The following is a 13,382-nucleotide window of genomic DNA, read 5'->3' on the forward strand; positions in this document are numbered from 1 at the left end:
GTCCTCTGACCCCCCAGCTTCCGCAGGGTGTCCTCTGACCCCCCCAGCTTCCGGAGGGTGTCGTTTGACACCGCCCCCTGTGTCCCGCAAATAAATGAATGTAACTTAAAAGATGTGATAGCCTAGGCGGTGGTGGCTCACGCCTTTAATCCCAGCTCTCAGGTGGCAGAGACAGACAGATTTCTGAGTTCGAAGCCAGCCTGGTCTACAGAGTGAGTTCCAGGACAGCCAGGACTACACAGAGAAACCCTATCTTCAAAAACAAAAAATACTCACGCTGTTTCCCTCTGCCTGTCCTTTCATTTTCCATTTCACACACACTCACACACACTGACACACTCACACATTCACACACACACTCATACACACACTCACACACACTCACACACACACTCACACACACACTCACACACACACTCACACACATTCACACACACACTCACCACACACACTCACACACACACTCACCACACACACACACTCACACACACACTCACCACACACACACACTCACACACACACTCACCACACACACACACTCATACACACACTCACACACATTCACACACACACTCACCACACACACTCACACACACACTCACACACATTCACACACACACTCACCACACACACTCACACACACACTCACCACACACACACACTCACACACACACTCACCACACACACACACTCACACACACTCACCACACACACACACTCACACACACACTCACCACACACACACACTCACACACACTCACCACACACACACACTCACACACACACTCACCACACACACACACTCACACACACACCACACACACACTCATTCACACACACACTCACACACACTCACCACACACACACTCACACACACATTCACACACACACACTCACCACACACACACTCACACACACTCATACACACACACACTCACACACACTCATACACACACACACTCACCACACACACACTCACCACACACACACTCACACACACTCATACACACACACACACACACACACACGTGCGTGTTTTTGAGGCAGGCTCTCTGTAACCCTGGGCTGTCCTGGAGCTCACTTTGTAAGATCTGCCTCCTCTGCCTCCCAAGTGAGGCCGGCATTAACGGTTTCTGCCACCATGCCTGGCTGTTTTCAATGTCTTGATATGAGACAGTCTCACTTTAGCGGTCCAGGATGATGAACTCACGATCCTCCTCAGCCAAATCGTGTCATCTTGCCACCAAGTGATCTACAAGCGCTCTAGTCCCTGAGCCTCCGCCCTATCTTTATTTTGAAATAAAAGGCAGTAAAGGCAGCTCCTCCCCAGAGTTCATCTCTTGGGAATAAATCCAAGTCTGCCTAAGGGGCGCCCCAAGCTTTTCCCTGCACCCTCCATCCTCAAACCCGTGCCTAGTCCCCACTCTAACCCCCGTTGTTATGGTCATTTTGTGTCTGTGGTTCTGCATCCCTCTGCTGCCTGGTGCGGGTGGGGAAGCAGAGAGAAACAAGCTGCTCACGTGGCCCCAGAGCGGGCAGAGCTTCGCAGGCTCCTTGCGGGGGTGACTGAGCATCCAGGCGACTAGTTATTCTGGTCCCTAGGCGCCTCCGGCGCCTCCGCAGCTGGCGGCGCGGTCTAAAACAGGGCCAGACCGCGTCCCCAGTTCTGCTTCCTGCGTGATGAAAGCGATGCGGACCATCCAGGGCCGAATGCGGAGGGACAACAAGGCACCCAGGCTGGGTCCCCTGCTGCTCGCCCCAGATTCCCACCTTGGCCGGAAGATTTGCAGGCATGCCTTGTGTTGCGTCATAGTCCGGAAGTCTGCATTTCTCCTCCCAGCTTCCCAGCACACAGGATCGCCTGAACCCCAGTGACCACACCGTGAAGGGCGTGGGGTGGCCAGTGTGAAGTGTCCACACCGTGAAAGACTTAGGGTGGCCTCTCTGAACTGTCTTTGCTTCCTGGGTCTTCTATTGCAATTTTGGGACTCGGGGTCAGGACCCTTCTGAACCCTAAATGCTCAGGGAAGCAAGGGGTTCTCAGGGGACCCATCGGTCCATTTTTTCCTTTGTGCAGAATCTGACTTTCTTATTTCGTTGAGACAGGGTTTACTGAAGCCCAAACTGGCCTCAAGACACTGTGTAGCTGAGGGTTCCTCTCCCCTCTGCCAGGTCTGAGAAGACAGTGAGACATCACCCCGTTATACTGTGCTTGGGATCAAACCCAGAGCTTTGTGCTGCTATGCAGGCTTCCCACCAAACTGAGAAATATCCTATGCCCATTAAAAAAGAGACTTATGCTGGGCTGTGGTGGTGCATGCCTTTAATTCTCACACTCAGGAGGCCAGAAACAGATCTCTTTGAGGCCAGCCTGGTCTACAAAGAGAGTCCCAGAACAGCTAAGGCTACATAGAGAAACCCTGTCTTGAAAATACAGAGAGAGATAGAGAGGCTGGGGGAGGAGAGAATATTTTTATTTTATGTGTGTGTAAGGGCGTTTTGCTTGCTTGTATATGTGTGCACACACAAGCATACCTGGAGCCATCTCTCCATCCCCGTCCAGCCCATTACATTTTTAATCTAGAGAGGATCTTATTGTAGCCCAGGTTCCCCTTTGTGAAGAGTGTTATCACTTCCTTCACCCAGCGCATTGGTAAAACGTCTACCCACCTCAAAGGCAGGCACTTCGGGGTTCAAACCCTGGTGACATGTTGCAGCGTGGTCACATGATCTACGTATGACGCAGCTATGGCAGCCCCTGTTCACATGCGCTCGGCAGCCTTTAAAAGCTGGACACACCTGCTCCATTCTCTTTCTGCACACACGCCCTCAGGCCTGCACACGTGTCTTAATAAACTCTTCAAGTGGACTCCGTTGTGTGTCTTGTGACCCCTTCTCTCTTGTGCCCGGTAACTTCATTGGTGCCTTCAGTATGGACTTGTTGAAGGCCTCCCATCTTCCCCAAGGCTATAGGAATTATTCACTGCCGGTCTCGGCAGACTGACAGCCCCCAAGGGAAATAACCGAACTGACAAAGCATCCAGGACAGCTGCACCCCAGAGCCCAAACCTACCTCAGTCACCTCGGGTTCATACAGTACAGCCCGCATTCTCACAGACACCCCCGACACTTGGCAAACTCTGTCCGACCTACATCAGCTCTTCCGTCCTAATAGCCAAGCTCTGTCTCACTTTGTCAAGGCTCACCTCCAGCCCACCCCCAAGGACTTAGAGTTCTTAAAAGCTATCACTGCCTTTTGTAAAATCTGTTAAAAGCCAGATCCCAAGTCCAGATATCGTAGCTTCCCTTTTCCCACCCCTCAGGCCAGGGGCTCCCTTCTGGGGACTGATTGGCAGCTGGATTTTACTCACATGCCCACCCCACAGTCAGATGGGTTAAATATCTCCTGTTTTGGGGACACCATGTCTGGGTGGATTGAAGCATTTCCCACCACTAATAAGAGGGCCCAGACAGTTTCTCATCTCCTTCTCCTGGAAATTATCCCCCGGTTTGGAATCCCAACCTCTCTTCAGTCAGATAAGGGTCCAGAGATTTTTCATGTCCTGTATCATCCCCAGTCTGCAGGGAAGGTAGAACTAACTGTTCCCTAAACAATCCTCTTGTTAAGATGTCACAGGAGCTTCACCTTGACTGGACAAAGCTTTTGCCTTTGGCTCTGTTCAGGCTGTGGGCCCTCCCCAAAAGCCCCCTTTCCATCTCGCCCTTTGAACTCCCGACCTCTCACCTGAACCCTCACCCATCCCTGATCACCTTCGCTCCCTCTATGGGACTTTACTGAGTACTCACTACCTCAGCCATGTGTCAACCCCTGTCCATCTCCAGTTAACATCAGGGACCAGACCAATGCCCCTCAGCCCTTCCCCTAAATGGCAGGGTCCCTTTAAAGTAATTCTTGTAACTCCCACAGCTGCCAAGCTTGAGGGCGTTCCTCACTGGATTTACCTATCTCATCTCAAATATTTTACTCCTCCAGCCCAGGACACTCTCCTTGAACATGGTAACTCAAATAGAGCCCTGTTCCCTTAAGTTCCAGAGGACACCAAGATCAGCTACTTTGTCTCCAGTTCCAGAAGAATAAAGTCTCACCACCGTACTCACCTCTCCTGTACCAGGAACGCCATATGCTTGCTCCTTCCCGATTCTCCTCTTTTCTTCCTTCTCCTGTCTGCTTTACCAATTTCTCTGTATTTCCAATGTCATACTCAAATTTCCAGTTAACCATTCAGCTGTTGCTACAGGGACCATCATAAACCACAGAACTGGAGGTGCAAAGACTGTCAGATGCCCAGGTGGTAAGAAACAATAACAGTCTGGGGCCTTTCATGGCTCCAGACTCAAAGGGAGACTCAGGAAACAGACTTTAACATAGCAGGTTTATCACTGACTGCAGCAGTGTCTCCTGGATGCTAAAGAGAACAAATGTCTTAAGATTTGCTTCAGGTAAAGCATTAAAAGGTCTAATAATTCCCTTTCTTCCCTCCTCCCCACTATACAACTATCCACAATCTTCTATTCCAACACTATACCATAAGCTTTTAATGTGTCTAAAATTTATCTTTTTATAAATTTAAATATTCTCATAAGCTCCAGAGAGCCAAACTGGACCCACTTAAACAGACCAGACTCACCCAGGATAAGTATCATTTAATTCTTCCCTGGCCTCGGGATCCCTGGGAAACTCCCTCCTCTATCTCAGGAACCCTGAAACACCCCCTCCATCTTTCATCTTGGGACCCTCCTCCCTCAGTCACCAGGATCTAAAATTTTTTATGTAATCTTCTGTCTTGCCAGCATCTCATCAGGTCCAAACTGCCAGCTGGACAGTTCCCCAGAGCCTGGAAAATACTGAAGTAACCAGCTACCCCAGGATGTGGCCAAGCACCCCAACTCTCCAGACACCCACAGCCAGCAAGAAGTAGCCTCCAAGACCCCACGCCCCATTTCCACCAATTGGCCACCCCTAGCCCCCCAGATTTTTATAATAAACAAAAGGGTGAAATGTTATAATTTCTTTCACCCAGTGCTTGGCCAAAAAGTCTAGCCACCCCAAACGCTGGTGCTTCGGGTTCCAGGGCCGCGTGCGCATGCATCATCAAGAGCTCAGGCAGTTTACAGTTTATGTAGCCTCCCAGATCCCTCAAGCCCTATGTGAGATGTGCAGCGTGGTCACATGATCTATGCATGATGCAGATCCATGCATGCGCTCCGCAGCCTTTAAAAGCTGGGCATACCTGCTCCACTCTCTCTTCCTGCACCCACGTCCTCAGGCCTGCGCATGTGTCTCCTTCACTTAATAAACTCTTCTAGTGGGTTTCCTTGTGTGTCTCGTGATCGTTCTCGCTTGTGCCCGGTAACTTCAAACAGACATCACTTTACCTCGTCTTTACCTCCTCCTCCTCTTTTTTTGTTTTGTTTTTCCATTACACTGACTGTGTCCCCGGCTGGACTGGAACTCTCTATGTCGACAAGATACGCGTGGAACTTCAGAGGTTCGCCTGCCTAGGCCTTCTGAGAACTAGGATTAAAAACTCTGTTTGGCCGGGCGGTGGTGGCGCAAGCCTTTAATTGGATTTCTGTGAGTTCGAGGTCAGCCTAATCTACAGAGTGAATTCCAGGACAGGCTCCGAAGCTATAGAGAAACCTTGTCTCAAAAAACAACCAAGCAAAAAACCCCAAACAACAAACAAAACAAAACAAAAATACTCTGTCTTTTTTTTTCTTCAATTTTGAGCCCTAAACTGTGGTAAGCGAAGTGTACACCTGCCATCCCAACACTTGCGAGGTGCAGGAGTTCAAGGCCAGCCTCTGTTACTTGGCAGTTTCGAGGCCAGCCTGCAACAAGAGACTCTTTCTCAAAACAAAACTAATCTCCTTGGTGCCGCCAGGAGTGTGTCCCGCGCCTCTCGCAAGCAGGGGCTAGGACACAAGTTCGCTCCTGGGGCTGGGTCCTGGCCTCAGCCTCTCCGCCCTTCAGACACCTGGCTGTCACCATTGGGCCGCCCAAGACGTAACGTAGTGTTGATTGGGCCTCGAGTCCGTCGCTCGAGAGCGTCAGCCAATAAAACCTTAATGTCTCGTCAGACTCGGCCCCTCCAGAGCCGACTCTGGCCAGTGGGGCCCCGCGGCCGCCTGCTCGGCCCCGCCTTTGACGTCACAGTTCGTTTGCATAGAAAGGCCCGCCCCTGGCTTTGCAGGACGTCTGCGAGGACTGCAGGGGCCTGAACCTTCGCCGCTGCCTGCAGTCCGGCAGCCGCTCCTAGGACCCTGTCGTCAGCGCAGTCGCCAGGGTCGCAGCCGTCAGCAGCATCTCAGCTCGGAGTGGACAAGGTGAGCTCTGCCCAGGGCCCCACGCCGCGGTGGCCTCGTTTGATTGACAGCTGGGGAAGAAGCGGGGTGCGCGACTCGGGTGTGGCATTCGGGATGTGGGTCTCGCATTCAGCATCCCGCTTCCCGCAACCTTCACCCTTTACCCGGCTGGAGCTCCGGCTCTGCGACAGAGGGGGAGGGGAAGGCCAAGCCTCGCGGGAGGCTGGTGCGTGCTCGTGCCCGTGGGGTGAACACGCGTGTGCGCGCCCGCCGGGCATGGATAGGCTCGCGTGACCTCAGGACGCGCACCGTGCACAGCCGGCTGTGAAACCTTGTGCGTGAATGGTGCGCGTGCGCTGTGTTTGGAGATCCGAGTTCAAGTATGCGCTCACACGCGTGTGGTTTCATGCGCGGTGTGTCCTTGCCAATGGCTAGGTGGACACGAGCACACTGGCTGGTGTAGGGGAATCTGCGTCTGCAGTCGTGCATGGGTGCAGTGGGTTCGCAAACATCACGCATATTTGCTTGTTTCTCCTGCTAGCCTCTCTTTTGCACACAGGGCAGGAGTTTAGATCGGCCTGCCTTGGGTGCTTCATTGTGTGTGCATGCGCGCGAGGAATTTTGTGCATGTGAGCCGGTGTTCACCTGTGTCACGTGATGCTTCTAGCTCAGGGTGCAGGATGAGGGAGAATTGGGGATCCTCGTGTACTCATGCTCCTGCGTGGGTCTTTTTAGGGTAATGAAAGACTGATGATGGGAAGTGGGCCGCCTCAATTTCCCCTCAGGGGGCAGGGAGGTTTGGGGTGCCAGGTGAAGTTCCCCAACAAACCTCTCCGCCGATGCAATAACCCAAATCAGACCAAATCAAACCGAATTAGAAAAAGCTCAAGTTAAATGGATACCAGTGCTCCCGGGTGACCTTCCTTCCCCCAAGAGAGGAGACAGGGAAGGAAGTCCTGGGGTATGATTTAAATACCCTGTGGGGTCTTAAGCATCACTGGGAAGGGGTCTTCCAATGGCGGGCTTTCTTGGAGGTGGAGTCTGGAATGAGGCAACTCCCAGGGGAGGGGCCTTGGGATGGAACTTTCACCCAAAAGTTCCAGACTCTTTGGTATAAGGATGCCAGGGGCGGGGTGACACTTCCAACCAAACACCAGGGACCTGCAGGGGTGTTCGCTCCTCAGCCTCCTTGAAGCCTTGGGCCTGTCAAGGTCACAGCCTGGCCTATGCTGGGGGTCCTGGTGGACCGAGGCTGTTCCCCAGCTGGTGCCCTTGTGCAGAGCCCATCCTGTGCCTGTGTCCTGTGCGTGTGTCCGCTGCACGCCTCAGGCTCTCTGCGCCCCGCCCCCACAGATGGCATCAGCTACAGACTCGCGCTATGGACAGAAGGAGTCCTCCGACCAGAACTTCGACTATATGTTCAAGATCCTGATCATTGGAAACAGCAGCGTGGGCAAAACCTCCTTCCTTTTCCGCTATGCTGACGACTCCTTCACGCCAGCCTTCGTCAGCACAGTTGGCATAGACTTCAAGGTCAAAACCATCTACCGCAACGACAAGCGGATCAAACTGCAAATCTGGGTTCGTGGGGCCGTGGGGGAGAAGTCTTCCTGAGCCTGGCGTGTAAGCAGGCGGGGCTCAGACACCCGGGTGTTCCCAAGTCTTGTGCTGTGGACTGTGGTCGGGTGTGAGCAGGCAGTTGGGTAGCCCAGGATGACCCTGAACTCCTGCTACCACCGTCCCAGTCACAGGATGACAGGCTGCCTTCTCATCAAGGTTTAATTTTTTAACATTTTTGACTTTTTTTTTTTTTGAGACAGGCTAACCTCGAACTCAGAGACTCACCTCTGCCTCTGAAGTGCTGGGATTACAGGCACACACTTGGAACCCATCAAAGTTTTGATATAACATCTCATACCCCAGCACAGCAGACCTGGGCAGCAACTGGCTGAGGTCACTTTTTTGGTCATGGTCTTTTCCCTCACATTGTGCTGTCCACAAGAACATGGAGTTCCTTATTTTATTTTGGGGGGAGGTGCTGGAGACAGGGTTTCTCTGTGCAACAGCCCTGACTATCCTGGAACTTGCTCTGTAGACCAGGCTGGCCTTGAATTCAGAGACTGCCTGCCTCTGCCTCCTGAGTGCTAGGATTAAAGTCGTGCACCACCACTGCCTGGCATGACTTTCTTGTTTTCTTATTAGTCCTGTGAATCCCCACTTATGGATGGCATAGGGTGTGGCACAGGGCATTTGGGCAGCACTGGTCTGTGTTTGTTTAATGACTGAGTGATGTCGCACTGACCCCCCTGGGTACAAAGGCCGCCCAGCCCACTTTTTCTGCCCTCAGAGGGGAAGCTGTGAGGTCCCTTCTGACCACCATCTCCTCTTTCCCCAGGACACAGCAGGGCAGGAGCGGTACCGTACCATCACCACAGCCTATTACCGGGGTGCCATGGGTTTCATCCTAATGTATGACATCACCAATGAGGAATCCTTCAATGCAGTGCAGGACTGGTGAGCAGCTCACCCACTGATCCACGGTGGAACAGGGGGGCGGGGTACTCCTAGCTCAGCTGAGACAGTAGGGGATCCACGGTGGAACAGGGGGGCGGGGTACTCCTAGCTCAGCTGAGACAGTAGGGGATCCACGGTGGAACAGGGGGGCGGGGTACTCCTAGCTCAGCTGAGACAGTAGGACATCCACAGTGGCACAGGCGGGCGGAGTACTCCTGGAAGCTCAGCTGAGACAGTATGGGATCCACGGTGGAACAGGGGGGCGGGGTACTCCTAGCTCAGCTGAGACAGTAGGACATCCACGGTGGAACAGGCAGGCGGAGTACTCCTAGCTCAGCTGAGAGTACCTGCTTGGCTTGATTTCCACCCCAGAAATCAACCAAGGCCAGCAATCGGGTGGGACAAGCCCAAGCCACGTGGGCTGCTTCCAAGGGTGGGGTTGTTGAAGGAACACAGGTTGACCCTCAGGGAATGATGGCTCAGGTCCATGATCCCAGCTACTTGGGAAGCAGAGGACTTGTCGCTGGCTGAGCACCTGCCTAGCACACGCGAGACCCTGAATTCCATCTGCAACATCATAAACCTGCAGCATCTCTGAATTTGGTGTAGTAGGCATCCCAACGTTTGGGAGCCCAAGTAGTCCAGGACAACCTGGGCTCACGAGAAAAGCCTATCTCAGTTTCCAAGGGGCAGGGGACTCAGGGACCAGGGCTGGGTCCTCTGACTTCCTCCTCTGCCTCTGGCTGCCTCCTGCAGGTCGACTCAGATTAAAACTTACTCGTGGGACAACGCCCAGGTGCTGCTGGTGGGAAACAAGTGTGACATGGAGGACGAGCGTGTGGTGTCATCAGAACGTGGCCGGCAGCTTGCTGACCACCTAGGTGAGTACCCAGCAGGACTGCAGCCCTTATCAGGCTGGACTAGGGACCCTGACCCCAGACACCACACAGGTCAGGGCATGGGCCTGAAACCAGGTGGATCACACTTGTGAAAACTAGCCACTCTGCAGGTTTGGCAGTGCATCTCGATGGCCGTGGTATTTGCCACGAACTCAGTCATGGGCCAACATCTCCCACGCTCTCAGTCACGGGCTAGCATCTCCCACGCTCTCAGTCACGGGCCAGCGTCTCCCACGCACTCAAGCGCTCAGTCATGGGCTAGCGTCTCCCACGCTCTCAGTCACGGGCTAGCGTCTCCCACGCTCTCAGTCACGGGCCAGCGTCTCCCACGCTCTCAGTCATTGGCTAGCATCTCCCACGCGCTCAGTCACGGGCCAGCGTCTCCCACACACTCAGTCATAGGCTAGCTTCACGATGTCTATGCTTTTGGACTGGAAAGAGAAACCTGGGTGGAGGAGTGCATGCTGAGAGCCAAACCGTGCTTCCTGGGGCAGGCACAACATGCACACTGTGGAAGGGTGCTGCAGACTAGGGACATGCTCAGTTGTGACAATCGAGCATGATTGCCTCCTAGAGAAAATGTGTCTGTCACTGTGTGTGAGGCCTGAGGAATGGGACTCTGGAGGAAGGGGTGTCCTACCAGGGCGGGCCATCTCCTCTGGAGGAGACTCATCCTTGTGACCACCCTTGGGCCCTGGAGAGTGTGGCTGTGGTCTGTGGTCACTCCTTCATTCCCCCAACGCAGGGTTTGAGTTTTTTGAGGCCAGCGCCAAGGACAACATCAATGTCAAGCAGACCTTTGAACGTCTGGTGGATGTGATCTGTGAGAAGATGTCGGAGTCGCTGGACACTGCTGACCCCGCGGTCACAGGCGCTAAGCAGGGCCCGCAGCTCACTGACCAGCAGGCACCTCCTCACCAGGATTGCGCCTGCTGAGCCACCCCCACCAGGGGCAAGCCCCCACCCCACCACCCTATTTATTATCGTAGCTATTTATTTATTTATTGAGGGTGTCCCTGGACGCGCCCCTCACCCCTCCTGTACACATCCTCACCCTGCTCTGCTGTGGTGTGTTGTGGTCACTGCCCCCCTAAGACCCTCCTTTTTGGTTTTCTAAGCCACCGCATCCACAGTTGTCGGTTGTGAAGAGGGGACCAGATGTCACTCTGAAGCAGGCTGACGAGATAGCAAGGCCTGCCAGCCCCGAGGCTGGGGGATTGCCAAGTGGACCACTGGATTGACAGGCTGGCATCCTGCTTGTTACTTCTTTATCTTTGGGGAGACAGGATGTGGGGAAGGAAGGGAGGATCTATTCACCTTCACTGCTTTGGGATATCCCCAAACCTGTTCTGACGTCATGAGTGTCAAATGTGTCCCCCCACTTCCCTAGAAGTTATGAACACTACACACAGTTCAATAAAGTGAATGGACCTTGCTGAGTCTCTGCAGCCCCACCCCACCCCTCCCCAACCACTGGCAGCCAGCCTTGTGATTAAAGAGAATTTAATGAAATTTTCACAAGGCTGCCCAACCTTGCATTAAGTTTTCTGAGGCCAAACCAGATCCCATTCCAAGGCCATGGGGGCCGGCCCTTCTGTTTGTCACCTGGGGTCCAGGGAACCTCAGGGACTACTTGGGCCAGAGTTGAGCCAGGGTTGCAATTGCAGGTTGGCTGAGAACTTCTGGGTCCAACTGGAAAACCTGGCGATTGACAGCTGGTGCCGAAGGCTGGTCCATGTGGGATGGCTGCTGCAGGCTCAGCCTGGAGTGTGGATGTGGCCCAGGCTCTGACTTGCTCCAGAACCTTTTATGGGAGTGTGTCCATCGGCCTATTTCTCCTTGATGCTTCCTGCTCAGTCCGCACAGCCAGGAGTGGAAAGGGATTCTGGGGCCTGTGTACAACGGAGGGAGGGTCACAGCAGGCATAGGGCAGGGCCTGCACTCAGGTCTTCTCACCCAGGGGTTAAGCTCACCCAGTACTTCAGGTAGGACAGATACGTGTCCCAGCCCAGTGTCAGCCCGTTGATGTAGGTGACTCGGAAATGCGGCGGAATGAAGAGGAAGTTCACCAGCTGAGCAGCTGGCCAGACACACCAATCAGCCTGCGAGAAGGCAGGGGCTGCAGTGAGCAGGCTAGGAAGGTGGGTCTGCGAGGCCGCAGGGGGGTGGAGCTACGGTAAGGGCAGCATGGGCACGCCCACCTTGTAGAAGTCCCAGAATTTGGCCCGCAGCTCCTGGCAGCTCTCCTCCAGCGTCTGGCCCTCCAGGCTGCCAAGGCCTGGGAAGAAGACCAAGTGGTGAAAGTGAAGGTTGAGGTGGCTGCTAGGCAACGGAAGCGGCAGTGCTGGCTGTGGGAGTGACCCGGGCAGAGAAGCAAGGCTGGTCAGGGCAACTGTGAGGCTGGTGTCAGTCCAGTCTCCGCCCTCACCCTGCCCCTCCAGGGTTCATTCTCCACAGGTCGGCTGACTGCAGCTTTGCGTCCAAGCTGCTCCTAAGTCCCTCAGACCCCGACCTTGCCACCCCACCTCTCCCCACTGGTCCCCTAGCCCCTTTTCCTCACATGGGATCTGTCCCATCCCACACGATCCTGTTCCCATTCCAGGGACACTCTCCCAACAGGTGCCTACAAAGTGCAATATGGTTGGGAGGCCGAGGCGCCGGGGCTGCACAGTGAGGCCTTCACTGTCAGCTTGATTCGGCCTAGAATCAGACGAGAGTCTCCAGGGACGACCTGCATGGTGGCCTGTGCTATCTCTGTATAGACTTCAGTTAACTGATGTGGGAAAACATTGCCGAGGCAGAGGGTCCTGGACTGGAAAGAGAAGCTGAGCACAAGCGAGCGGGCATGCAATTCTCTCTCACCCTGGATGTGACCTAACTAGCACTGGGAGGCAGAGGTAGGCAGATCTCTGAGTTCGAGGCCAGCCTGATCTACAGAGTCGAGTTCCAGGACGGCCAAGGCCACATAGAGAAACCCTGTCTCGAAAAACCAAAATAAAAGATGAAAAATCAAGGAAAAAGAACAACCCCCATCAGCATTCCTCCAAGCACGAACCAGCCTCTACCCACCGCGGGCTCTAAGACCACAGTCCCCGCCGCTGCTTACCCAGGAAGTACCAGACGCCCAGTATGGGAGATGCCACCACCTGATCCACCAGGACCTTCTTCATCACGCTCGGGAGGCTTCGCAGGCCCGAGGCGGGGAGGAGGCGGTCCAACCACAGGTACCAGAAGTGCAGGAAGGGGCCCATGCTGCAGCCCACCGCGAACATGCTGGCTGGGGGCACAGAGAGTCAGGCGCACCCTCCTGGCTGCCGCCCGGCCCCCAAAGGGAGGACAGGCCCCGCTCACCTGAGCGCCGCGCGCTGAACCGCTGTCCCGGCCGCGCGCGCACCTCCCAGGCCTGCCGCGCGCCGTCGCCCGCGGCCATGAGCGTGCCGCAGCCCAGCGTGTTGGTGACGAGCAGCGCGCGGCCCCGGAACAGCGGCCGCCCCGCAGCCAGCGCCCTCCGAGCCCAGCGCCAGCCGCCGGAAGCCATCTCCGCGCTCACGACCGAGCCTCCGCCGCCGCCAAGGGAGCCTCCGCGGCTCGCGCCCCGGCCCCGCCCCCTGCGCGCGCCAATCACACGCTTCGACGCCGACC

General features: G+C 54.8%; 2 protein-coding genes across 2 annotated transcripts; one reads left to right on the forward strand and one right to left on the reverse strand.

Annotated features, from left to right (window-relative positions):
• The first annotated feature begins 6,189 nt into the window (after positions 1-6,189).
• Rab3a (RAB3A, member RAS oncogene family) lies at positions 6,190-11,175 on the forward strand. The gene is made up of 5 exons (XM_041674824.1): positions 6,190-6,348; positions 7,681-7,908; positions 8,723-8,841; positions 9,598-9,722; positions 10,486-11,175. The coding sequence occupies exons 2-5, from the start codon at positions 7,681-7,683 to the stop codon at positions 10,674-10,676; spliced, it is 663 nt and encodes a 220-aa protein (XP_041530758.1). The 5' UTR covers positions 6,190-6,348; the 3' UTR covers positions 10,677-11,175.
• A 57-nt stretch (positions 11,176-11,232) lies between these two features.
• On the reverse strand, positions 11,233-13,333 carry Mpv17l2 (MPV17 mitochondrial inner membrane protein like 2). The gene is made up of 5 exons (XM_041674825.1): positions 13,092-13,333; positions 12,847-13,017; positions 11,942-12,018; positions 11,714-11,842; positions 11,233-11,632 (listed from the first exon to the last, which is right to left on the reverse strand). Exons 1-5 carry the CDS (start codon positions 13,276-13,278, stop codon positions 11,594-11,596), a joined length of 603 nt encoding a protein of 200 aa, XP_041530759.1. The 5' UTR covers positions 13,279-13,333; the 3' UTR covers positions 11,233-11,593.
• Positions 13,334-13,382: the final 49 nt, after the last annotated feature.

The sequence above is a fragment of the Microtus oregoni genome, unplaced genomic scaffold (assembly GCF_018167655.1).
Source record: "Microtus oregoni isolate MIOR12 unplaced genomic scaffold, Mior012 000025F_ref0000491, whole genome shotgun sequence".
NCBI lineage: Eukaryota > Metazoa > Chordata > Mammalia > Rodentia > Cricetidae > Microtus > Microtus oregoni.